This window comes from Peromyscus maniculatus, chromosome 2 (assembly GCF_049852395.1).
Source record: "Peromyscus maniculatus bairdii isolate BWxNUB_F1_BW_parent chromosome 2, HU_Pman_BW_mat_3.1, whole genome shotgun sequence".
NCBI classification, from domain to species: domain Eukaryota; kingdom Metazoa; phylum Chordata; class Mammalia; order Rodentia; family Cricetidae; genus Peromyscus; species Peromyscus maniculatus.
Window position 1 is genome coordinate 123,602,314 of NC_134853.1, and position 25,813 is coordinate 123,628,126.

The following is a 25,813-nucleotide window of genomic DNA, read 5'->3' on the forward strand; positions in this document are numbered from 1 at the left end:
TTCCTTTTCCATTCGTTTATGTTTCTTTGGTTTGTAGTGTCGGAAGACGATGTTTTTTATGACAAACTGCCCTCGTTTGAAAGGCTGTGTGGCACGCCTGCAGGTATGGTGCTAGCCGGGCGATACCTAGACACTTAGATTTTCCTTTTCAAATCCAAGCCATTTTCCATCCGAATGCTAGAAGCTTCATGGACATGCTCCTCACCTCATGAGTCCCAGTGCCTCTCAGATGCACCCTGTCCATGTACCGTCCATCGTGGAACTCGGGCTACGGCACCGATTTTAAGTGGGCATACATACTCTAAAGTGGCAGGTGGCATGACAGTTTCTCAGAAAAAGGCCCAGACCAGGTGAGGTGTCGCTGCTGTGTGAATTTTGGAGGAAGAAGTAAATACGTACTCAGAATCTGTTGGCCGTTTTCTAATTTAAAAACCTGCGAAAGCACCATTGGAAATCTTTCTTCTCCTCTTTGGTAAAGGGTGTGTTGTTGACTGGATGCCTAAGGCGACTCCAGCAGAGGGATGGGAGATCTTTGACATCGTCTGTGAACTTTTAAATTGATATGCAACGCTGTTGTCGCTGAAAAGCTAAGCAAATGTTGCATATAAACCTCAACCCCAAGTTGTGCCGACAAGCGAGGGGATGATATTGAAGACTTAAAAGGATACAGCAATTGCTGAATGACAGTTTTTGCCCAAATTAATGCAGCTGAAATATGCTAACACCCCTGCATGACCAGGAAGACATCTGCTCCCGTGCATACAAGTGCCTAGCCTCAAGCAACCTACACGCGTGTCCATCCCTTCAGTCTCCATGGCTTTGGTTTTGCCTTGTTTGCGCAAATAAAAAACACAACAAAAACCCCTAGACTAGCAGCCTTCCCTTTTTCCTGCACGCTAATGGCATGCAGAGCCTCCACCCTCCCCCCGTAGAGAGATTAATTACCTGCTCTGTGACTCACATCGTGTCCTTCTCTCTCCCTTTCCTTAACCTTCCCCATCCCGCTTCAACTCCTGGCCAAACAGAGAATGAACAGCCTTCCCTCGTTTGGTTTGACAGAGGAAAGTTTTATTTGACTTTTGAAGGTAAGTAGTGCATAGCATACCAGATTCTAATTTCTAGTCTCCTCTCCGTTGTTTTTAATTCTCATTGACAAATCCCCAGTTGTCCTCAAAATTCTGGTCTTGCTTTTCTCCATTGAAAATGCTATGGCTACTTGAAAAGCATCGAGCACTAAAGAAAGCATTTCATGAATTTGGTTTGTATGCGTTCCTCAACCTTTCCCATTGAACAGACTAAAGCTGATTTGCAGTTAACACTGGTCACTTAACTAACGGTGGCCAGCTAAAAGCAGAACAAAAATGGAACTTTCTTTGGCTAAGGAACTTGACTCTGTCAACCAGGCTCTTGCCTAATCCTTTTCCAAGTGTGTGTGGCAAACTTGAGCACGTTTGGGCTTGGGATACATTTGGCCTAATTTGGAAAAGCTGACATGCCAGGTAGAGAATCCAGTCCTGTAAACTGTAAGTGTGTGTGCCCGCGCGTGTGACGGCTCCGCAGGGGATCAGGGAAGCAGGAGAAGCAACAGGGAGCCTTAGGGGGAGGGCCGGTCCGCGTCCCATTGCTATAACTGTAATGACCACAGGAAAGTGGGCAACTCCTGTTGAACTTGCCATTCCAGAAGACTAAGAGAAACACTTAAAAATACCAGATTTCTAAGCCTGATGTCTGACCGCTTCTTAGACTCTCCGTTCAGGGTTAGCACTCTTCTGTTCTGTGTTCTACTTCTAACTCATCTTCACAGGAGGCACATTTGATTAAATGACCCACCTAAACTACCTGGGGGGGGAGGGGGAAATTAAGTACTTTACCTAATTAATCAGCCATTTTTATGCATAAAGATTTATCCTATAAGGTCCTACATTGTATAATTTTAAATAGTGAAATTTATTTCAGGGCCAAAAGCTGGTGAAATATATAGTTTTTCTCCTCCCTAGCCTTAAATATCAATACTGAACTTGTCTTTGTGTTCCATGACAACAGGAACTTGAGTGTGTGTTTTAAAAATCAGAATGGCTGAAATACATGAACAGTATGAAATAAACCCGCAAATTCACCCCGCAGTGAATTTTTCTTATAAGACAGAAGCCCTTAACGCTTGCACAGGTGAGGGAAACATGGTCTGACCTCAACCCTTTCTGATGTTCATGCAGGTGTGTGCTCACATGTGTATGGGTGTGCTTGTGGATGTAGAGGCCAGATGGCCTGAAGCCAAAAACAGGTTCGAGGTGATTTTCCTGAGAGGATGCCTTTTTCCCATGGGACTTTATCTCCTGAGGGCATTAGTTTTGTAATAAGAAATATGCCAATCTCACAAACTTTTGACCGTCAAAATTTTCTAATCAGCTGAAATGAAAGGGTCCAGATGAGAATGCTGGGCCATTTCACTCCTGCAATCCCAGCATGCCGAGCCTGATGCACTTGAAACCAGTCAGGGCAAGTAGCAAGCTTCATGCTGGAGAGACCCTGTCCAAAACCATCCAGACAAAACATATCCAGGCACCTTCTTACTTCTTACTGGGTACATCAGTAAAGCAGTGGAAGCATCTGCTTCAGGATGGGTTGGAAGTCTTAAAGCACAGCGCAGACCTGTACCTGCCAAGCAAGGCTCTAACTCTGGCTCATCTCAGCCAATAGCAGAGTCTGCACCCAGCTTTGAAAGCCAGGAAATTAACTAACAGGACAGAGCATCATATGTAGAGATCAGCCTGAGGTGTTTTCACCTAGGGAAACCTGAAAAGACTGCAAAAACTATTCTCTATTGTCATGATGAAATGATATAGAAAATGGCTGCATCATATAACACCTTGAGACTATGGCCTCACCTCAATGTTTATGCTCCAAATGGACAGCTATTCAACAGAATTAGCATTTTAACAGAGTCCCTAGGACACTCATGTTATTCACATTTATTCTTACTAACTGTACTTTCTTTCAATGCTTCATCCAGAGAGTAAAGAACATGAAGGTTCTCATGTCAAAATCTTCACTTGTTCAAAGTAGCTTTTCATTTATTTACTGACTTCTGAATAACATTTTTTGTACTGTTTAAAACGTCACTGTTTATTATCTGTTCTTATAATTAAATTTTATTTAATTAAAATTATAATAATGACTAGGACCTTAGAGTCACTCAGTCAACACTGGAGCATTGACCAGTTCATCAAGTAACTAATGAACACTGACCAGTGAGTTTAGTTTGAAATGATATGAAGTAGCTCACACTTGCTAACAAATGGGGTAAAAAGCCTTAGACCAGGGTTCTAAAGTACAAGGGTCCCAATGCTTCTAAAAATACCTTTTATAAATATTTTACTAAAAATTTTAATATATTTTTACATTGGGCTTATAAAGAAAACGATTCAAATGCTAGTGAGATTTTTTTTTTCCTTTTTTGGAACAGGGTTTCTCTTTTTCTCTCTGGTGACTTTTTAAATCAACCAAAAAGAGAATCCTGGGGCTGGGAATAGGACTCAGTTGGTAAAGACTTATCACACACGTATGAGGACCTAGAACCCCCGTCAAACCCAGGCACCACAATTCACACTGTAATCCCCGCACTGTGGTGGTGGAAACAGGAGGATCCAGGGACTCACTGGCCAGCCAGTCTAGGCAAATGGTGAGCTCCAGGTTCAGAAGAGATCCTACCTCAAAAGTAAGGTGCAGAGCACCTGAGGAAGATACCCACCAATGACCACTGGCCTTTACATCCACAAGCACACCCGTACACATGTGGGTTCACACACCTGCATAAACACTCATATGCATATGAGTACACACACACACACACACACACACACACAAAGTATGTCAGTATGTCTTCCTCCAGCCATCAAGTATTCTGAAGTAGAAGGGAATGTTATTTCTGTGACAAATCACTGTGCCTAGTAGTTGTTTCAATCCTGTAGCGCCTTTTAATGTCAAGATGTTTCCAAAAACATATTGCTACTCTCCTTGGATGGTTTTTTTTTAACTATAAGATCATTTTGCATCTGGTGGTGAAAATCAAACAGCAAAAACCCTTGCCACCATGAGATTCCTTGTGTCTCAGACCATCTCGGTCGCCTGTGTCACACTCTCCTCTGTGACCCTGCTTGCTGCGCCTATGCCTGTAGGCATGGTGCTTTGGGGACACCTTCCCTACATCTTCAGCCTCTCTGCTGAACTCACACTCACTTTCCTAACTGAACCCCAGCTCTCTCTAAGGACCAACATTTCTCAGAAACAATCTCGACAGAACGTTCTTCACTTTCCTGTGGCCATGGGCCATACGAATAGCGGCAGCTTTGAGTTCTCTCAGTTCTGCTTTGCCTGTCAAACCTCCTGACTGTAAACAGCGGTCATCGCTCATCTATCTGATCACTCCACTGGCTTCCCTTCTTATTGCCAATGACCACTCACCTCCAGCCCTCCCTCTGCATTCATCTGTAGACTTGAAGTAACTTCCTTTCAGCCATGTTCACTTTCAAGCATCATCCCTAACAGGTTCTATGGGGATGATCCATCCAACACATGGTCTCCAGGGCCTCTCAGGCTGCCTCAGCCCCAACTCGTTTCCTCCACTCAACTCAGCATCAGTACCATGGAAACAGTGCTTACAGACAGGGTTCAGTTTAGCTATTTCATAAGGAAAACTTGTCATGCATCTTATATCCTAGATACTGTTGGGTGATAATTCTCCATTCAACAACATCTATTGAATACTTAATGCATGCAGGCACTGTGCTGACCACTTCACATTAGCAAAGAACCATCCCTGTTGCCACAGAGCTTACATTCTAGCATGCAGGACTAAAAACAGGGAAATAAGTAGTCGATATAGTATGGAGGTGGTGATGAGTTCGATAAGAAAAATAAAACATGGTGGTGGCTGGGACACATTGGGAGAAGTGAGGCAGTAAATAGTTAATACAGCAACACCTGGGCACTCACTGTGTGTAAAGCACTTCTGGGTTCTCATTTCAATGACACAAGTCACTGCTGAAGAAAATGAGATCTGAGTAACAGCTTTCCAGAGCCTCATAGCCAGGCAGAGCAGGGATGGAAACCCTTGTGGGAGACACCCTGCCGCATCTCTCAGCCCACCCTCCACACGGTCCCATCTTCAGGGCAGAGTTCTCTCTCACCCCCAGCCCTCCAACACGGTCATTCCCAGAGACACAGTGTGTCTGGGTCTCACTGAAAGCTCCTCTCCCAGCCTTCTCGCTCTGACTCCACCCACCAGCCCAGTCACCCATCCGGGTTCTTTTCTAGATCCTGATTAGATCTCAGAGGGTAAACATGATTCTGGAAGGACCTCGGTCATCTCTGGAATAAAAGACTTTCTTTTCTCTCTGGACTAGTGTTGACTCTGTGACAAAGCATTCTAAATGTCTGACCAATCATTGTATGCAGGCTTTTTAAATGACCCTAATTGATCACTGGTAAGTCATGATCACATGTAGAAAACACTCTCCCCTCCCCTCCCCTCTCTTTTTAGGGATTGAACCTATAGCTTCACACCCACTAGGCGAGTGCTCTGTCACCGAGCTACACCCCAACCTCACTCACTTTTATTTACCCTGATTTGTAATAAAAAAAAAAAAAAAAAAAAAAAAAAACACAAAAAAAACCCTGAGTTTAGAAAGGCTAATTAACTCACTTGGAAGTCATTAAAGAAAGGAAAATTGAAAGGTGTGGACAGTTTTCTGGGAAGCAATTGCCTTGCTAAATTCCTAGTGTTCTTTAGGTGGGAGGGGCCCTCTGATTGTACCACTTAACTCAGGTCCTTTTCTATCAATAACACATTAAGATTAATGAGTACTTACTCTGAAAAACTCACAGGATCAAGCTATCAGGATGGCGAAACAAAGCAGGAACATAAAAAGCAGCAATTCAAGTCAGTCTTCATTTAAAATAAAAGCGTAATCCTTGCCCTTCTGAGATTGTGTGTGTTGACTGTGGTGTGCATATGAATGGCACAATCCTCTCAGTTAATAACGGAAGCTCACAAAACATTTGTTTCTTTGTTTTAACATACTAAATCTGTTTAAAAGATTAAAGTGCAATTGAAATCTGCAAATGCGCTACCAGGGAAATTCGCGGAGGAATTAGTTCCCATTTTCTCTTCACTAGTTGCCCGGCTCTGGAAAGCCCTCAGAGTGAGTGTGTGGATGTCCACTTGGTTTCAGGTCTTTGAAGACATTGCCCTACCTCACTCATGTTTACTGTAACACAGACATGCTGCAGACAAGATGAATGGTCAGCAGAGTGTGTCCTAGTCATCTTGTTTGAACAAGATGTCTCGGCCAAATGTGTGTGAGGGCTCCTAGGCAGGACATGAGTGCCCAGAACTCATGTCAGAATCTATCTGATTAAATAGTTATGGAAAAGCTTAATGAGTGGTAGCTTCTGTACCAGGCAGGGCATAATAGTGAATTATTTATTATCATTATCATCATCATCATCATCATCATCATCATCATCATCTCCATCATCTCCAGGTACTATTTACTGTCTTTGCCAGTAATGGGGCTGCAAGATTTCATGGATTACCCCCTATCACAGTTCACTTCTGAGCTAGCACTCCAATCCCACAGCTCAGGTTGATCACGCCACCATCTATAGTGGTACTCCTACTAGTCACATCTCCAACAGTGATCAGAGGTGCAGGAATTTGGGTAACTTCTTCAAGATAACACCAAGTCAGGAATTAAATCCTTTCATAGAGAATTATTGGGAAGTCATAACAGTGATGTTTCCAATCACTACAGTTGTTTGTTGTGCCCTGCAAGACCTCCCAATCTTGAGGACTTAATGTCCCTCAGTCTTTGTCTTATAAACTTCAAAATGCAAAGAATGACAGTCAGGATAATGAGGAAAATTAAATAAAACCAGCTCTCTTTTGTTTATTAAAGTACTATATTACCTGGAAAAAAATATTAATTATTCAGACTTTGAGATTACATTCAAACTGGAGAAGTGACCAAATTCTGGTATCTTTCTTCTCTCCAATGTGATCTGTTAGCTCTTTGGTGGTAACTAAGCCAGGATCTTCTTGGGTCTCCATCAGATTCAGTCCCATGGTCTATTTTCCCCCTTTTAGGACCATGATGGTCCCAAGTACAGGTCCCTGAACTGTGTCAGGCTCAAAAGAAACTGAGCACAATCCTGCAGATTGAAAATATGCCAAAAGCAAAGGAAGCCTTCTACTTTTGAAGACTGAAACTTTTATCCCTCCGAAAGGAGATGAACCTCGAGTGTGCATTGTACTTGCCTGGGTACAGAAGTAAACTGTAGAACTGGAAGATCACAAAGCCATCAGCCCTAGAAGAAGGATTACTTCATGGAGACAACTCCGAAACCTGAAGCTTGAGTTAAACACTTCCCTAGGGCAGGAAGAAGGAAGCAGCCTGTGATTAACTGATCAAAAAAGCTAAAGATTCACTAACTTGTTCCTTCCCTCTGTGGGTCCAACTCTTCCATGGCTCCTCTTGGATATAACTCCCTGTGTTGGAATTAATGACGATCAAGCGAAATGGTGTCTGCCTTCTAGAAATGAACAGACAACAGTAATTCTCATAAGGCATGCTGTAGCGTATGCACGGGAGAGTTGCAAAAGTCTGAAACATCACAGGGTCACAGGGGTTAGCTGAGAAGAATCTGGGATGTCGTCTTGGAGGAAAATGGACTTGCCTCAGCTGACATGAAGAACCAGAATTCAGGAAGCTAAGTGTTCTAGTTTGAAAGAGTAACTTGAGCGAAAGTGGGATGAGGAATACCTTGCGTGTACTCAGCGATGATAAACCTGGGGCAAGTGAGGAATGTTTGAGGAGACTGGCCAAGTAACTCAAGACCGTATTCTAAAGTGCATCGCGTGCTTGGAGGAGAAATTTGAAACGCAATCCCTGTGCATGGTGAATTGTAAGGACTATTTGAGGGAGGGGTGGTCTGAGCATCTTTGATATTTAGACTTAGAATCAGGGAGACGTTAGGTAGACAGTCCAGAAAACAGGAATGGACCAACTTGACGCTACTGTCAAGTCTCAAAAACATTTAAGCAGCAACATTCTGTACCTAATAGGCTGGGGCAAAGGAGGGAAGGCTGACTCCACCTTCAAACATAAGAAGCCGTCTAAGGAGCCGTTGACAGCCACACCCCCAGCCCTGCACGGTCTCATTTCATTTGTTCTCAGAAGCTAAGCAGGGTCCCGCCTGTTTGGTATTTGGTTGGGAGACCCAGGGAGAAGTCTGTTGTTAATCAGGAGGAAGAAATCTCCAATGGTGATGTGATCAGGAAGAAGGACTGAGGTTCCTGTGCCACATCTATTGAGATTAAGTCAAAGAGGAAATAGACTGTAAAACTGGAGGCAAGCCAGGCAGTAATGGCACACACCTTTCTTTAATCCCAGCACTCAGGAGGCAGAAGCAGGCGGATCTCTGTGAGTTGGAGGCTAGCCTGGTCTACGGAGTGAGTTCCAGGACAGACTCCAAAGCTACACAGAGAAACGCTGTCTCGAAACCCCTACCCCAAGAAAAATCCTGGCGCAGTCTGCTGAGAGTGAAGGGCCCTGCATCCAGAGACAGGAAGGTTTAAACTTGGGGTCTGCCTGCACTCAGCAGCCACAAGAAAAGTTGCTCCATTGTGGGTTTGTTTGTTTGTTTTTTAAGAAAAAAATTTTTATTCATTTTGCATACCAAAGATCCTCCTCTTCCCTCCTCCTAACTCCATAATCCCCCCTCTGTTTCCTCCTACAAGAAGTTAAGGCCTCCCATGATGGGGAAACCTACAGAGACAACCAAACCAAACTAGTGGGAACTCATGAAATTTAGATCAATGGCTGTCGAGCCTGCATGGGACTGGACTAGGCCCTCTGCATAGCGTTTTTGTTTTAATCAGTGATTAACTGTGAATGGCCCATTCAATGGCTATGTCTTTGTAGAAACTGTCAAATGGCCTAGATGCCTTGCTGTCTTCTCTGCTGTTTGTTTATGCCTGTGACATTCTAAGTGCAACAGCCTGATCCACTGGAAAGGAAAACTGCAGAAGATAAACACCAGCTTCTCCATGGCTGCAAACACAAGTTAACACGGGCATTGTGGGCTGTTTCTTTCTCTTCCTACCTGCTGTCCACCGATGCCTTCAGCAATCTCTTAGTGTGTATCCTTTTCTGTTATATCATACTACCTACTTCTGCTTTTTCTCCCTTCTGACTCTCACCCATGGAAACTCCCAGATTTGCGTGTGACCAAAGGAATGTTTGTATTTGTTTGCCCACATCAAATAAAAATGAAATTCACAGAAACTGTAAAAATAATTGAGTATTAAATTTGTGTTTCTTTATTATAAAGAGTTATTTTTATATGATACTCATTTTTCTTTTCCATATAGCAGGAACTCTTGAGAAAAAAATTTAAGTTCACTATCTACCTCATAATAATCTTAGGAATATATAAATCATATTGAAGGAAATGGCTATTCAAATAGGTTGTCAATGTTGCAGGGTTTGACTAACATACTCCTTAAGATAGATTCAGATGTAAATGCCTCTAGCTAGTTCACAATTGTATCTGTGGAAGGAGGCAGGAGTCTCTCCTATGTTTTGTGTAGGTTCTCAAAGTTAATTATAATGGATGTGTATGTGCTAAGATTTCTCATGTTTTATAACTGTAATAGGGAGGGATCTGGTAGGGAAAACAATGATCAAATGGGTAGCACTTGGCTTTCGTACTTTGCGTTTGTTATCAGCATGACGACAACGGTGCTCATTCAGTCGATGATAATTTACTGAGCGCCTGAGATGTGCCCAGGAACACAAAAGCTAGTGGGGCACAGCAGTCAGTAAGAAACGCATGTCCCTGCCTTCGTGATGCACAGGAGTCGAGCATCAAGTGGAGGACGGTGGCACTGACATGGGAAGAAAATTGTTACTAAGGAGATAGAGTGTTTCGGAGGCCTCCACCCATGTCCCAGCCTGTCTCCTCCACTAACCTAAGAGGGCAGTGGAGGGAGAGGAGTGATTGAAATCTAGGTAATCATCACTGAATACTATTAATTGTTGCTGTGTTAGCATTTTGATAGTCATATGCCATATGTGAGTGTTACTGTAACTGGGAGGTGGCTTTATCCTAGATATTAGAAAGGAAAACCCCATTCATTTATATTGGTGTACTCAGTAATACATATTTACATATGCACATATACAATTACATATGTAAGGAAGAAGTGGAATAGATGTGTTTCATATCTGAAAGAGGGGTGTGTGTGTGTGTGTGTGTATGTTCTGTTTAGGCTCTGTAACAACCCTTCAGGGTTAGAGCTACCGCCTCAGCATAATGTGTTATAACCTAAGTCTTGCATTCCTTCTCTGGAAACTAAATAATAATGACACCTTTCTTATGACACTGTAGCAGGATGAAAGCCCACCCATGGGTTCACTGTGAATGCAAAACATTCACTAAATATCGGTTTTTACTAACATTGTCCAATCTCACATGTCCCTGGCTTGTGACAGGGCTGTCTCTATGTCAACCTTGCTTGCTCTCAAGAAGTTTCTAGCACTTCAGTCTTCTACATAAACCATCCCACAATATGATCTGCTATGAGTTGCTACCTGGCTTCCCTTCCCATGGACAACAGCATGTTTTTTTTTTTTTTCTTTCTTATACATAATGTCACCTCCCTCTGCATCTACCTCCGCCAGAACCAGTCCCTAAAGCTGACTTGAGACTAATAGTCTAGCTGGTGGTGTACTCCTGTGTTAAAGCTACTGGGAGACATGCAAGGAAACTGCTTGAATCTTGTTCATTTGTAAATCATGGCTTTTAGCAGATTTGACGAGTAATTACAAACCTCCCCAAAAGAAAATGGAAGGTAAGAAATCTGAGGAAACCACTTCACTGTTCTATGGACCTGAGCCTGCTTCAGACAATGGCTGGCCGATAATAGCTTTTATTTTTGCCCTGAGTCTTTTAAGAAGGACCAGCATAGTTTTAGGTTGCATATTTCCATAATAAAATCGTCTTTTAAAGGCTGAGGTTATGCTTCAGCAGTTGACTGCATGCCTAGCGTGTAGGAGGCACAGCACTACAGAAGAAAAAGGGAGAAAACCCTTCTTGATGGACCTCTAGCTACCCCAGGAAGGAGAAGTGATATAAATAAAAAATGGAGAAGGTTTACCAGTGACACAAAGAGATGTAGATACTCAGGAGAAGCTCCCCTTTCAAATCCTTTCATGTATCTGGGTTTTAAACATATTTAATTAGCGTTACCTCCAAACCAACCTCAGATTGTTGGATATGAAAGGTCCTTACACAGAGTGAAGTAAAGCACAAATGTAATTATTCCTTATAATAATTATTTACACAGACATTCTAAAATGCGGGAAGGACAATAAAACCACCAGGCATGTACTAACAACTGTGCATTCATCGCTTCATTGCATCCAGGATTTTTTTGGCATCCTCAGCATAAGGCCTTCTAAGTCATCGCTGTTAGGATTTCATCAATGATTTTGCCACCATGCAGGTGGCAGTCATTTCTGCATAGACTGTCAGCAGATGGGCACGGGGTGGAATTGTTTTACTTTTCTGCTGTTCTGCATTGGTGTCACCAGGACACGGGAAACACAGAAGGAGAGGGGCTGCCATTCTTGTTGGCAGGCAGTAGTGACACAGGTACCATATGTCCTCACAGTTAACGTTTCTTCATCTGATGTTCAGCATGATGATGACAAGCTTCTGTTTCCCCTAAGTGCTGAGAGAGAAGCTTGAAAAATGCCACTGATAACACACAAAGGTTACTCTGGGGAAGTCTGGCAAGGAGCAGGGCAGGGGTCATCTTGGAAGGATGTTCTGGTGAAGCTGGGTTGTTGTTGAGAGGCCAGGAAGAAAAGCTGTTAGTAGTGATGTTTCCCATCCATAGCCTTTGCTTTTTCTGAACTAACTCACAGCTTATCGCCAAGGAAACTGGCCGTTCAGACAGTAGACTTTCAGGAAGTCCGTCAGTTCTGGGCAGCTCTCTTCCTTTGTCTCCCTTCGAGTGTGTCACCCCAATGGGAAAACACCTTTCAACAGTGCTCAAAATTGCCAGCATCCATTTTTGAACTGTAAGGAACCATGCAAGAAATAAAAATTAGAAATGTAGAAACCTCTGTAAAATTCCCAAATTATCTCATTGTGTTTATACTATTTCTTATGGACTTTATTAAAAAAATAAAAAACTAGGAGAAGCAAACACGTGAGAAAAGTAAAATAATCTGTACTCTATTAACCACAGTCACCATTATCATTTTGCTATAGTTCAGTTCTGTTACTTCCCATGTGACTATGACTCTGTGCATCCATGGCTTGCTCACGTTATCAAATACTACATAACTCTGTGCCCTCTTCTTCTAACATATCCTCTGGGCCATTACAAAGCACTTGAAAAATAGGTCCCAATTTGCTTTCTTGATTCAAACACTTTACTTGTAAAAATTAAAAGATATCAAACAGCATAAACTAAAAATTTTACCCAAAGTCACACTTTTCAGAGATTGATACAGATAACATTTTTAAAATGTTGTTGAAACTCTTGAAGAAACACCTCTCTGTACACACACACACACACACACACACACACACACACACACACACGAGTGCTGCATTTGCTTGATCCCACAAAGCCATCTAATGGAACATGCTCCACTGGTTTAACAGATTTTGAGATGCAAAATAAGCTTAACTATAGACAAGGATTTGTTTACCAGGCGACTATGGCAGACAATAGCCAAGCCACTGTCTTCCACATACCCATCAGAAGTCAAATCTAAGCTTCCGAGGTTTGAAGCATGACTGGCATCAACAATTTGTCAGTAACAGTAATATGGTTTTGTTAAACATATTTATAATCTTGACTTTGTACAGTTTTTTTTTTGCATTGATCGCTCAATTTTACTATATGTAAAAGCTCCAGGATTTTGTCTGCACTTATTTTCCCAAGTTTATTTCTAAGTTTCTGCAAAGCAAACAGCTTCCCTGAAAACCAGCCAGAAGTTTTTGAAAGTTAGTGTTTTAATACCTGAGTATTATTCCATAATGTGTATCAATCAGCATATTTATCCTAGCTTTCAAAATTATGGGATTTAAATCCCAAAGAAGGTTCATAGCCATACCTATGAGCCAGTCTTCTGCATAAATTAATTTTTCACACTCTTATTACATCAAAGAACATTTTTTTTTCTTTTCTAAGCATTGTTGAGGGAAATAATGTTCTAATGTTGTAAAATTCAGTCAGACACATGAAGGGAAGTTGATTTTAGTAACTTAGCTGAAGAGACTGGGAAGAGCTGGTGACTTCCACGTGTGGTTACGACCCCAGTTACAGCAAAAACTGGGGACAGGTGTTCTGTGGGAAGGTCCCGCTTTTCTTTTGGTATCAGTTACATGATGTGTCATGTCAAAATGTTTCCAGGGGTATGTCTTTGATACTGAGGGAAATATTACTTAGATTTCAACCAAGTTGAATACACAATAGCTCTGTCAACCTCACAGAAGTCTTTAAACTGACTGCATCTAGTGACTACATCCATGTATGCATACATATAAATCTAACCCTTTTCCCCACAAATGGTAACACTTCCTTACAAAAAAAGAATATACCCAGTATTCTGTTTTATTTTAAAAGAATAAACACAAAGTAACTAGGCCAGATCTACCACCATATTTTAGGAGAAAATATAACTCACATCAGAACACAGATATGGGTCCTCCTATGAAGACCTAGGTGTGGCTTCCACTGTGGTGGTCTTAAACCACTTCTGAATGGAGGCAAGAAATGTCATTAAATAGCTTAATGAAATCTTGATTTTTAACTTTCCTTTGATATTTGATTTAAAAAACTATCACATTTTATGACAGAATTAAGTTAGCTTTTTATTTAAAATGGAGCATTACAGTCTGGTTTGTGAAGCACGTCCCTTTCCTAGGCTTGGCTTATTCCATAGCATCTTCCGAGTTTGCATCTGCTATTTATCCCTCACCCCTCAGGACTTAGCCCAGAGCAGGCCTGCTCATTGCATGCTATGAAAAAGCCCATGAGTGGTCCTCTTGTGGGATTCCTAACAGCGGGGACGGGCTGACTCAGACTCTTTAACTGGCCTTTGGGACCCTACTCCTCACACTGGGTCACCTTGCCCAGCCTTAATACATGGGGAGGTGCTTAGTCTTACTGCAACTGATATGCTGTGCTTTGTTGATACTCATGAGAGACCTGTCCTTTCATGGGTAGAGATGGAGGAGGAGGGGACTGGAAGAGAAATGGGAGTGGTAGGGAGTGATAGGGAAGGATTTGGGAGGGGAAGATGGGGGGAGGCTGTGGCCGGGATATAAAATAAAAAGATGAATTTTTTTTTTAAAGGAACAAAACAGAGCAAAAATCCCATGAGTCTTCCAAGCCCCCCCCCAACACACACACACACACACACACACACGCACGCACGCACGCACGCACGCACGCACGCACGCACACTGTCATTCTCTTGGTGTCTTTCTCTTCTGGAGAAATCATGAAATAATCTAACTGAACAAATTCTGATGTCATCCCCCTGCTGTGTCTCCAGTAATTTACATAACCACACTAATGGTTCCATGGTCTATAATGTACTATCCTTTATTAATGTCTGTTTAGGTTGCTGCCTTTATGCAGCATTGTGCACTCAGTGGCTTTAAATCTCATGTATGTGTCTTCTCCTATTAGACACTGAGTCTTTCTGCTTCTTCCCTATGCTGGGCCATTCCCTGCTTTCTCCTAGCTAGGTATAAAGGTCATTTGCCTCCAACCTGAAGCAGGCCTGCTCAAATGACTAGTTATTATTATTCTTTCCCCTGGTACCCAGGAACTGCTACTAACTGGTCACAGCTGGCCCTTTTAGAGGTACCACAGATGTGCAATCAGAGGCTACATCCAACGCCTTCCTAATCTGATTTAAGTGCTCATGGTATGATTGAAGAAAGTAAAGACATCCAGGCAGGTCTGCCTCCCAGCTCTGCCCTTTTTCCTTGCTAGATGTCTATCTTGTCACCACATGATGTAGAATCTGTTTTATCACCTATAAAATAATGGCACTTACCCTACAAATATGTTGTCAGGATTAAGAGTAGATAACAAGCTGGAAATATAGTTCAAGAGTAGAGGGCCATCCTAACATACCAGAGGCTCTGGTTCTGATCCCCTGTACTACCTATAGTAGATTGGGGACCATGGCATACAGACCTGGAATCACAGACACTCCAGAGGTGGAATCTCGAAGGATGATTAATCCAAATTCATCCTCCACATCAGCCACCTTAAGGCCCACCTGGGGCTAAATTTTACCCCATCTCAAAGAGTCAGTCACTATACTAAGACTGTTTACCCCTTGAAAACATATAAAAAGCACAAATTTATGTTGGCATTTGGAATTAGAAGTTATTGAAAGGCAGACATAAGAGCTACCATAACAAATATTTCACCTACCTTGTGAGCTAACAGCAATATAATGATTGCAGTATTAAATGCTTCTGTAATTCCATGCATTGTCCCATCACAGTTTTAGTTACTATTACATTCCCTTCTACTATAGATTCCACAAAGGAAGGACCATGCCTCATATGTTCCTGTGTATCTTTCAGCCCCTAGCACAATGCCTAACAATTTCAGATATTCACACTTGAATGAAAGGTCTTGATTATTCAAATTATCTGTCTGTTCATTTTAATAAAACAAGCATGCACTCAAACAACTTTTATAGCCTATTGTGATACAAATACCACATCAAGCAACTTAAACCAAGACACTAGGCATCTACTGATCTATGCCAAGTTAAACATGTATTCATAGAAAAGTCAAATAAAACCAATTGAGGGATGAAAGGAATCTACAAATTCCTTTTGTACTAAAACCTCCAGACCTCCCTTTGTTTTCTCCCTCAAAATCTATTCTAATTCAAAGATTGAACCTAGAGCTCTATAATCTTAACCAGTGTTCACAATGGCCAAAACCATGGCAGCAAAAGCACAGTGCTCTTCAAGTGCGTGCCACACTAAGGACTTCAAAAGTACTGCCTCTAGTGGTTAGTGCGAGTTGTTAATATGCTGTTTTTATTGATCCTGTTTTGAAGATGAGGAAACTGAGTCACAGAAAAATCAAATACCTTGTCCCTAGTGGAAACCCAGACTTCACACCCGGGAGCTATGACTGTGGAGCCCAGGCTTCCTCTGTTAATCTTGTGATCACTCAGCAGTTCATCTTTTAGTTAGTGTGACAAACTACCTAAGGCTTCTGTGTCCCCATAAAACCCCAGGGTCTTTGTTTAGAAAGACTACTGACCAAAAGTGAGATAACACCAACAGTAGCGAAGAGAGTCAAAGCATGGCCTGAGAGGGTGAAGAGGAGCTTTAAAACTTTAAAAAATATCTGAAATGCTATTGTTCTATGATTCAAGGCATCAGATTTTTTAGGACCAAAAATCTGCAAGAAAACAGTGTTGTGACCATAGAGAAGTCAGCTAACTGTACTTCTCTTGGGGGAAGGGCAGACAGTGCACCCTCAGCTTCCTAGCCTGTAGTATTAGGTAGTTTGTAGATAGTTGAGGTTGTTACCATGAGAATAACTTTCTAAGAGAGTACAGATGCTCGGAAAACGGTTTCCTTTTTTTGGAGGGTTGAGTGTCCCTGTCACACATACAGAGATTCTCTGTGCACAAGATAGAGGTGGGGACACAAATATGTAAATATAAGACACGTCTAGATTGTTTGGCAATGTTTTGATCTTAATATAAATAATTTCATATTTACTTTTGCTGTTTTTGTTCTCAGCAGTTCCAGCTCAGTATCCCAAAATTTTAAAAACTTCTTGAGCCTGTCTCATTCAGATTACTTCCATATTGTCTTAATTGCAATAATCATCATAAAATAGCTAATTTGATGCTGTTACAAACCGAGCAATATTCTAAATGCTATATTTTTTTTAATCCCCAGAATGGGCCTATCAAATGGTTATAATTGCATCACTACTGCCAAAAGTAGTTTAGACAAGTATCAGAGGGAGAAGCAATCCCAGGCTGGATGCCAACTCCCATTCACCTAGTGCCAACCTCCATTCTCCCAGCCACCACCCAGTGTCATCGCTGAATGTCTGTTCTAATCTCTGCACTGCTAACACCTTCATCATCATCACTAGCACCCCTAATAATTCTGATAATAAAAGCCTAGTCTGTAGACAGAGCTCTGGAACACTCAGTAGAGAGTTCTTCCTCAGCAAGCATTAACCACTGACTCATGCTCCTGCATAGTATGTCTGACGTAATTGTCAGTTCACTTTGAAAGACCATTAGCTACCTAAATCACATCACTTTATTCACAAAAATATCATGTCTATTAAAATGTTTTGCAGTTTTCAAAAATAAAGTGCCCATAATATTCTCTTTATCTGCTAACATCTGCATTTCTCATCAATTTTATTTTCTTTTTAAGGCGTGTCCTTGGGCTGGAGAGCTCAGTGGGCAAAGTGCTTGGCTACATATGCTTATGAACCTGAGTTTGGTCCTCTGTGCCCAGGTAAAAGCCAGGCATGGCTCTGTATACCTCTGTAACTCCAGCACAGATGGTGGAGGCAGGTGGACCCCAGGGGCTTGGTGCCAGATGATTTAGTGGAAACAGTGAGCTCCAAGTTCAGTGAAGAAACCTTGTCTCAGAAAATGAGGTAGAAAAGTGACTGAAGAAAACATGCTGATGTTAACCTCTGGTCTCCACAGGCACAGACAAGACAAGTACAGAGAGAGAGAGAGAGAGAGAGAGAGAGAGAGAGAGAGAGAGAGAGAGAGAGAGATCACATACATGTTTAAGACAAGTTTCCTCCTACATGTTATTATCTCCCTCATAAAATTATGCACTACACTATAGCTAACATGATCTAAATGTGGAACCCCCTATATCAGATAGCTCAGGAGTCTCTCATTTTCTAAGGAACTGTTCTAAATCTCAGTTCCAGGAACCCCCAAAAACCTCAAGCCATAGATACTTCTACTTCAGATTATATAAATATTGTATACATGTGCATTTTGCTCTGAGATATATCCAGGGATTTTCATATAGAGTCTCAAAAGAATTATTTTAGTGTCTGTTTTCACATAGAAAGTTTTCTAAAGTATTTGTGTAAAATGCTTCATCACTTAATTCCCAATCATCCATTCAGTTTTGTTTTATTTTTTTCTCTCATGCCAACTTTTTAAAGCATTTGTTTAATTACTCTATTAGGTTGTAGGTTTGTTGTTGTTGTTGTTGTTTTTTGTTTTGTTTTGTTTTTTGTTTTTTTTTTACTCCCTCACCGAACTCCCAAGTTCCAGTCACATGGAAGCCATGATTTTGCTGTGATGGTAACAGCCCAGCCCCCTCTTGTAGGGAAGCCATTGTCCTCCAGCATCTGTCGGTCACTGTATAAACATCTGAACTAATGAGGAAACAGAAAAATTGAGCAACACTATTATAAAATCATTTCTTCTGTTTATTCTTATTCTGTTATTTGTAAATGTGTCTAAATGTTGCCTTTCTTGGACCTACAGTGGGTGATGGCACATGTTCTCAGAATGGCAGATGTCTGTATAATCTTGGTCTGTTTGAGGAAGTGTAGGTTTACACAAGTAGCTCATCCCTAATTCCTTTCTTTAAAAGTCGGCAACCCCATGGTCCAAGATATGCACACTCCAATTGACCTCAATTGTTTTCTTGCCCCAAATGGCCCTATAACTACCCGCTACAGAAACAAAATAATATTGTCCTCAGAACCTAAATTTTGAACTCACAAGTACTTAAGTATCAGTCTTAAAATTTTTGCATATCAGCTAGGCAAGACTGAGCAAGTTGTAGAAACTCTTTGAATATTAGTCCTGTGTTGATTGGTTTACTGTTATTGTGACAAAATGTTTAAGATATTCAACTTAGGAGCTAGAGAGATGGCTCAGCGGTTAAGAGCACCAGTTGCTCTTCCAGAAGACCCAGGTTCAATTCCCAGCACCCACATGGCAGCTCACACATGTCCGTTTCTCCAGCTCCAGGGAATCTGACACTCTCACACAGACACACATGCAGGCAAAACACCAATGCACATGAATAAAAATAAATATTTTTTTTAAAAAAGATATTCAACTTAAAAGGAAGAAAGGTTGATTTGGAATCACAGTTCTTTAGCCCTGTGCTCTAGGCCTATGGTGACGCAGTATATCATGTCAGAAATGTGTACGTAATAGAGGAGGCATGTTTACTTCATGGTGACCAGAGAACAAAAAGTTATACAGGAAAGGGTTAGAGTCTCAAGATCTCCTTCAAGAGCATACTGCCAAGGACCTAAATTCCTTCCATGTGACCCCCATATCCTAGATGTTCCAGCATCTCCTGGCAGCACTGCTGGAGATGCCTGTAATACATAGGTGGTCTGCCAAATGAATATCATGCTTATCACTTACATAAGGCACATAGGAAATGGGAAGTAAGTAATGGTGACAGGTCTGTGCTGGTGTGAATGATAATGGTGATGGTGGTGATGCTGTTGAGTACAAGAATAGCAATAACTGCACACTGAACTCCAGGGAACAAAGACTATATTTAACTCATCTTGAGCATCCTCACCATCTACACTAGGGCATGACACATGATACTAGCAAATATACATTAAATTAATGACCTACAGGGGCTGGAGAGATAGCTCAGTGGTTAAGAGCACTGGCTGCTCTTCCAGATGTCCTGAGTTCAATTCCCAGCAATCACATTGTAGCTTACAACCATCTATAATAGGATCTCATGCCCTCTTCTGGCATATAGGTGTACATACAGAACATTCATACATAAAATATAAATAATTTTTTTAATTGATGACCTACTACCAAGTACTGATATTACAAGCTGAATGAAGATAGAAAAAACTGGGGGTGGGGAGTGTCATGAGCTAGAATGAGAAGGAAAGGTTATGTTGAGGAGGAAGACATAGAAAGGATGGGTTTACACCAATACATGTAGCATATGCTGGAAGAGAGGAGGAATAAACATCTTTGGTAGAAAGCTAAAGCAACAAGCATGTAACATAGATACTGTGTTCAGTACCATGCCTAGAAACTAATAACAGAGGCAACAAGCTAAACTTTATGCTTTGGTGAAGTTACATGTTGCAGCAAATCTTTGTAGTTAAATGTTTCTTGTAGACAAACCATGCAGCGTGAAGATAAAAATACAAGCTTTACAGGAAAGCAAATCTAGATTTGGATGTTTTGTTTCACTGATCGAACAACTGTATTATCTTAGAGAAGGCCCTTAAACTTCAGCTTTTTCTTCTGTAAAATGTGGCTCTCCCTGCCTATCCCACAGGCCAAGGGGCAGGTGGGATGAAGCACCTCATGGGAGGCATGCATTGCCTCTCCTGGCACACAGCAAGTGTTCAATGAACACAAAGAGGCTGATAGAGTCAATCACGCACGCGTGAGCAGTGCGTCCCTTTGTCTGTGCCAAGTCAACGTGTACGTTTTGGTAGCATTTGTTTGAGGCAAGGAGCTTGACCTTGTTGAATCTGAGAGCAACTGCGCTTTTGAAAACGGAAATAAAGCAGAAAAGGGCCGTGAGCTATGTAACACCACATGACTACCTCTTCCAAATGAAGGGATGCGGGTTTCCAGTCGGAGCACTCGATTGGGTGGAATGCTCTAACGGGAAATAGGAAACTAGCACGTCTCCCCATTAACCACCTGCTGCACAAACTGTCATGCAAATACTGCCTCGTGCTTCATGCAGGACCTTTATAAACCCCTGTGACTTCGTTCTTGGCTTGGATTTGCTTCAGTAGTCAAGTAACGGAATCAATGTCAAGTGTGTTTGTCTATAAACCAGCCAAATATTTCCTTTTAAATACTTGTGCTCACGTTGAATGCACAGCTACTGTGTAATCACGGTTTTTTTGGTAGTAGCCCCCCCCCCAATCCTTTAGTGAGCTGTAGCTCCATGTACTCATGCCTTTCACATAAGCCGCAAATAAATGGAAGCATTTCATCTCCTACAGGTTCTTCCAGGGGACCCAGTCCTCTCACTATGGGGGCCCAGGACACCCTGCCAGTTGCTGCAGCGTTCACAGAAACCGTCAACGCCTACTTCAAAGGAGCAGACCCAAGCAAGTAAGCCTGGGATAACGACCCCTGTCCTCTTGAACCTGTCCTGTCTAGTGGGGGGGGGGGGGGGGGTAGAGGATACCCTAAATGTAACTATCCTACCTTCTGAGAAAGAATTCTATGGCTCAGATGCATAAAGTCTACAAATTCTCTGAAATTAGATTGCATTTGATTTTCTAAGACAGTCTCATTATGTAGCCCTGGCTAGTCTGGAGCTGGCTGTGTAGAGCAGGCTGGCTTTGAACTCATAGAGATCTACCTGCCTCTGCCTCCCATGTGCTGGCTTTAAAGACATGAACCACATCTTATGTGTGCAATTGCTCCCCCCCCCACAGGAGTATATACAGCTTTCAATACTCAGTAACAAAGGGAATTCTAACTCAAAACCACCGGCAAGAAGTATTACTCTACCCTGTCCACCAAACACCCACACCACACTGCTACCAAGTGTATCGTTGGTTTAATTATAGGCCTGAGGTCCATCAGTAAACAAAAAGAAAACCTAAGTGAAGGATGGACTGCTCTTGGTTCTTTTTTCACTTACAAGAACAGGGCTTAGAGAATCTTACAATCTAGAGAGAGAGGAATGAGAAGGAACAGATGTGCTTACAGAATGCATTTCAGATCTTTTTAAGAGGTAAGAAGTAGATATAATTGGAGCAACACATTTTAGGTGGGAAATCACATGACCAAGTATGAGTCCTCTTTCCCCTCAAAAAGTCTAACTCTCCTACTGCTATTGTAGAAAACCAACAGAATTAGTATCTCCAGCCCCAAAGCTACCCAGACACCAGGTCTTTCGTTCTTTCTTGTTATCATGGCTCTTTCAACAACAACCAGGCTTTATTCTAGATCCATAATAACAGAGAAACAGACACTATGATACTGAGGTTGATCCAGAAAGGCAGGACCAGAGAGAAAGAGAGGGAACGGTGGAGAGAGGAGAGAGGCTTATATGGAGCACATAAACACTGTCAGCTAAAGCTGATAAATACTTATTACATGCATGTTAGTCCTGTAGTCTTGTCAGAACCAAGAATGTGTACAATTGCCTATTATGTGAATTAGAAGAACCACTCACCACTGGCTGATCAATGCCTTGAACACTGAGGCTGATAAAACTGAGAAAAACAGAAGCATATGTACTTAAAAAATGAATAGGGAGGTGGAGAGAATACATACACTATGGTGGAAAAATCACGGGAGAACCACACAATGTTTCCTCTTCTGCTTGCTTCCTGACTGGCTTTAAATTCATTCACTCACTAATGTATTCAGAGATGTAATTGGTCTTCCCAGCTTCCACTTTGGCACCTCTGAAGTCCATCCTCATCATAGCACATCACCCCCATGCTCCGAAGTCTCATCTGTTCACAGGAAAATCACTTTTCAGGGATCTGTGAGGTCGTAGGTGCTCTGTGCTCTGTTGGTGGAGATCGTTCAGCAACGCCTGGTTGCCCTTCTGTGATCTAGTCTGCCTTGCTCCCTCCTCCCTTGTCTGTGTCCCTCCTCCTCTTCAGTGCTCTCTACTTAAGCCACATTAGCCTAGAACTGTTTCTCTTTCATGCCCTGTTCTCTCTCTCTCTCTCTCTCTCTCTCTCTCTCTCTCTCTCTCTCTCTCTCTCTCTCTCTCTCTCTCTCTCAGTTTTCATCCATGTATCTGAGCAGTTGTCCCCTCACTTTGGTTCTTCGACTTCCCATCCAGCCTGTAGAAAGCAGCACTCCTCCCATCCCCCCTCCCCAACCTCCCTGCCTCACTTCCTCCTCCTCCATAGCCCTCTCTGACCCCTCACACATACTTTTTTCCTATTGTCCGTTGTCTGTCTCTCCCTGTCCACTGGAATGGAAGCCCCAACAGCTGGATTTTTTGACTCTGTTCTCCATTGTTGTGTCTTCAGCACCAAAACAAGGCTCGAAGTGCTCAAGTAGCAGTTGCGAAATGACTCAAGCTGACTCCCTCATCTAAGTTCTACAGAATGGTTACTCTACACCAACCATTGCACTAGGCAGGAGGTACACAGGTGGAGACATCTAGGATGGGAGATAATATTTGTATGTGAAAATAATCCAGAGTGGGATGGGAAAGGTGTAAATACGATGCAGTGGAAGACTTAATATTTTGACCACATAATTTTCTAAAAAAAAAGAAAAAAAAATCTCTCCATATGTCCAACCTAGAAAAAGAGCAAAGTGAGAAAGCTGAACGATGAGGATATAGTAAGGCAAGCTTCAGAAAGGGTCCTTTGAACCGAATGGGGAAAAGATTTTTCACAGTGTAGAAGCCCAAGTAGGTTGATTAATTAAGCAGCTCAAGCTCCTGCATGCAGAGCACACTCAGAAGAAAGGCTGTGTGCTGGTGTCAACCTCACAGCACAGTGGAATGGGAGAGATGCTCTTCTCTTGCCCTCCCCAAATTCACAGTCACACACAGCTCCTGACTGGAACTGGCTGCAAATTCTGCAGCCCAGCTCGAGAATCCATTGCTGCCTGTGGCAAGAGGGAGGACCCAATTTGTGAGTCCCATGCCACCCGACTTGAAAATTTCTTCATTCTTTGTAAATGCTTCATTTGTGATTGATTTCTAATTCCATTTCACATTTTTAAGTTTTTATAATCCAGATTCATATAACACATTGACATTCACATCAAATGCTGATAGGTCAAAAATATTTTCCTAAAGAAAAAAAAAAAAAAAACAATGGAAGAAACATGGAATTTAGTAATCTGTAATTACAATAATGCAAACTCCTTACACTGCCTCTTCAGCGCCCTCTACTGACAAAACTTTACCTGATGCTGCAGGCAAAGAAAAACAATTTTTTAAATTTTAAGTCTCCCAGAGTAGATCGTAAACAGTGGGTTGGAATTGAAAGTTTGTAAATTGAGCTTATGCTGAAAGTGATGCTGTGATTCTGTATTCTGTTTGGACCCATTCCTGAAACAACTTTGAAAAAGAACAAAGTTGTGGGCTAGAGAGATGGCTCATAGCAGTGAAGGTAAACTTGGCCAAACCTGGTCATCTGAGCTCCACCGCCCAGAAACCCATGTGGTGAAAGGACAGAACCAACTCTGGCAAGTTCTTCTCTGCCCCCCATGGATGCTATGACCCCCATAGTATGAGCATTCAAGGATTCTCGTGTGTGTGTGTGTGTGTGTGTGTGTGTGTGTGTGTGTCACACACAAACTAATAATTGATTAATTAAATCTTTTTAAAAAGATCTTCATATTCTTAGACATTCTTTAAAGTCAAGTTCAAATGAGATCTCACTACTCACCAAACAGCTGAAATTAAGGCAGATTCTGCACAATGCTGGTGAGGATGTGGAAATACAGAGATGCTCACACACACAGCTGTATTTTCCATTTTAGAAAACACGGGGAGAAAAGAAGAAAGGAAAGGGAGGGGAGGGAGGAGGGAAAAAAAGAAGAAAAACAAAACACAGAGAGGGGGCATGGCAAAGGAAGACACAAAGACAGTTGGGCTATTTCATTAAAAGTGAAAGGTATCCCCCAACACGTGACCCAGTGATTCCCTCATACCTAGCAAGAAAAATTAGAATCACGCCCACTCAAAGACCTCTGCATACATTGATCACACCTTTGTAACAGATGAAGCCTGGGAAGAATTCTAATATTCCTCAATGGGTGAATTGATTTATTCTTTTTAAAGTATGATATATCCATTCAGCAAACAAAAAACAAATGACCTACTGATACACAGAACTACATGGACAAATCTAAAGATGATTCTTCTGAGGAACAAAGTCTAATCCCACCCCCAGCACAGATCTGTTAGATTATATTATGGAAGTGCAAAACAACGTAGAGTAATAAAAGTACATAGCAGGTACCTAGGACCGAGGACTGTAAAACTGGGACAGGGGGATTACAGAAAGACAGGAAGACATGCTTGGGGACAATGGAAACATGCATGGATCTTGATTATGCAATGATTTTATATCATACAAATGTGTGTAATTTTATGTTATAAGTAACTACACTCTATCATCTTCATACCTCCACGAAGCCTTTAAAAATGATTATTCTTCCTTCTGAACTATCATCTTACCATGTTTTAATTTCTGTGGCTAATATAGTTGTGACAAAATAGACAAAATAACGGACTAAAGAACTAATAAAGTAGGACATAAGAACTTTATGTTGGAGTACATAAAAGACACTGATCCCACTACTCAAAGAACTAAAGTAAGTCCCAGTGAGATATAAGGATAACAATTTATGCCAGGCAGTGGTGGTGCACACCTTTAATCCCAGCACTCAGGAGGCAGAGCCAGGTGGATCTCTGTGAGTTCAAGGCCAGCCTGGACTACATAGTGAGTTCCAGGAAAGGCGCAAATCTACACAGAGAAATTCTGTCTTGAAAAAACAAAAACAAAAACAAAAAAGGATAACAAGCAAAACCCACAAGACTAAATGATTTGATTGGTGAGGCCAACCCATATTCTTTGTGCTGGTCTTCTACACTCCAAACCACACTCAACCAAATAGCCAACCAGTTTGGGGCCAGCAAGATGTCTTAACTGGTAAAGGCTCTTGCCCACAAGGTTGAGGACCTGAGCTCTGTCCCTAGAAATCACATGGTGGAA

General features: G+C 41.8%; 1 protein-coding gene across 31 annotated transcripts in view; it reads left to right on the forward strand.

Annotated features, from left to right (window-relative positions):
- Sgip1 (SH3GL interacting endocytic adaptor 1) overlaps positions 1 to 25,813 on the forward strand; it is a 199,285-nt gene that overhangs the window by 164,299 nt on the left and 9,173 nt on the right. For 13 of the 31 annotated variants that reach the window (XM_076564588.1, XM_076564583.1, XM_076564584.1 and 10 more), the window contains 3 exons: positions 38 to 103; positions 1,026 to 1,085; positions 21,101 to 21,212. In XM_076564588.1, coding sequence (XP_076420703.1) covers positions 38 to 103; positions 1,026 to 1,085; positions 21,101 to 21,212 — 238 coding nt within the window. The remainder of the gene's footprint in view (positions 1 to 37; positions 104 to 1,025; positions 1,086 to 21,100; positions 21,213 to 25,813) is intronic. The other 18 variants (XM_076564600.1, XM_076564596.1, XM_076564598.1 and 15 more) reach the window with 2 other exon arrangements.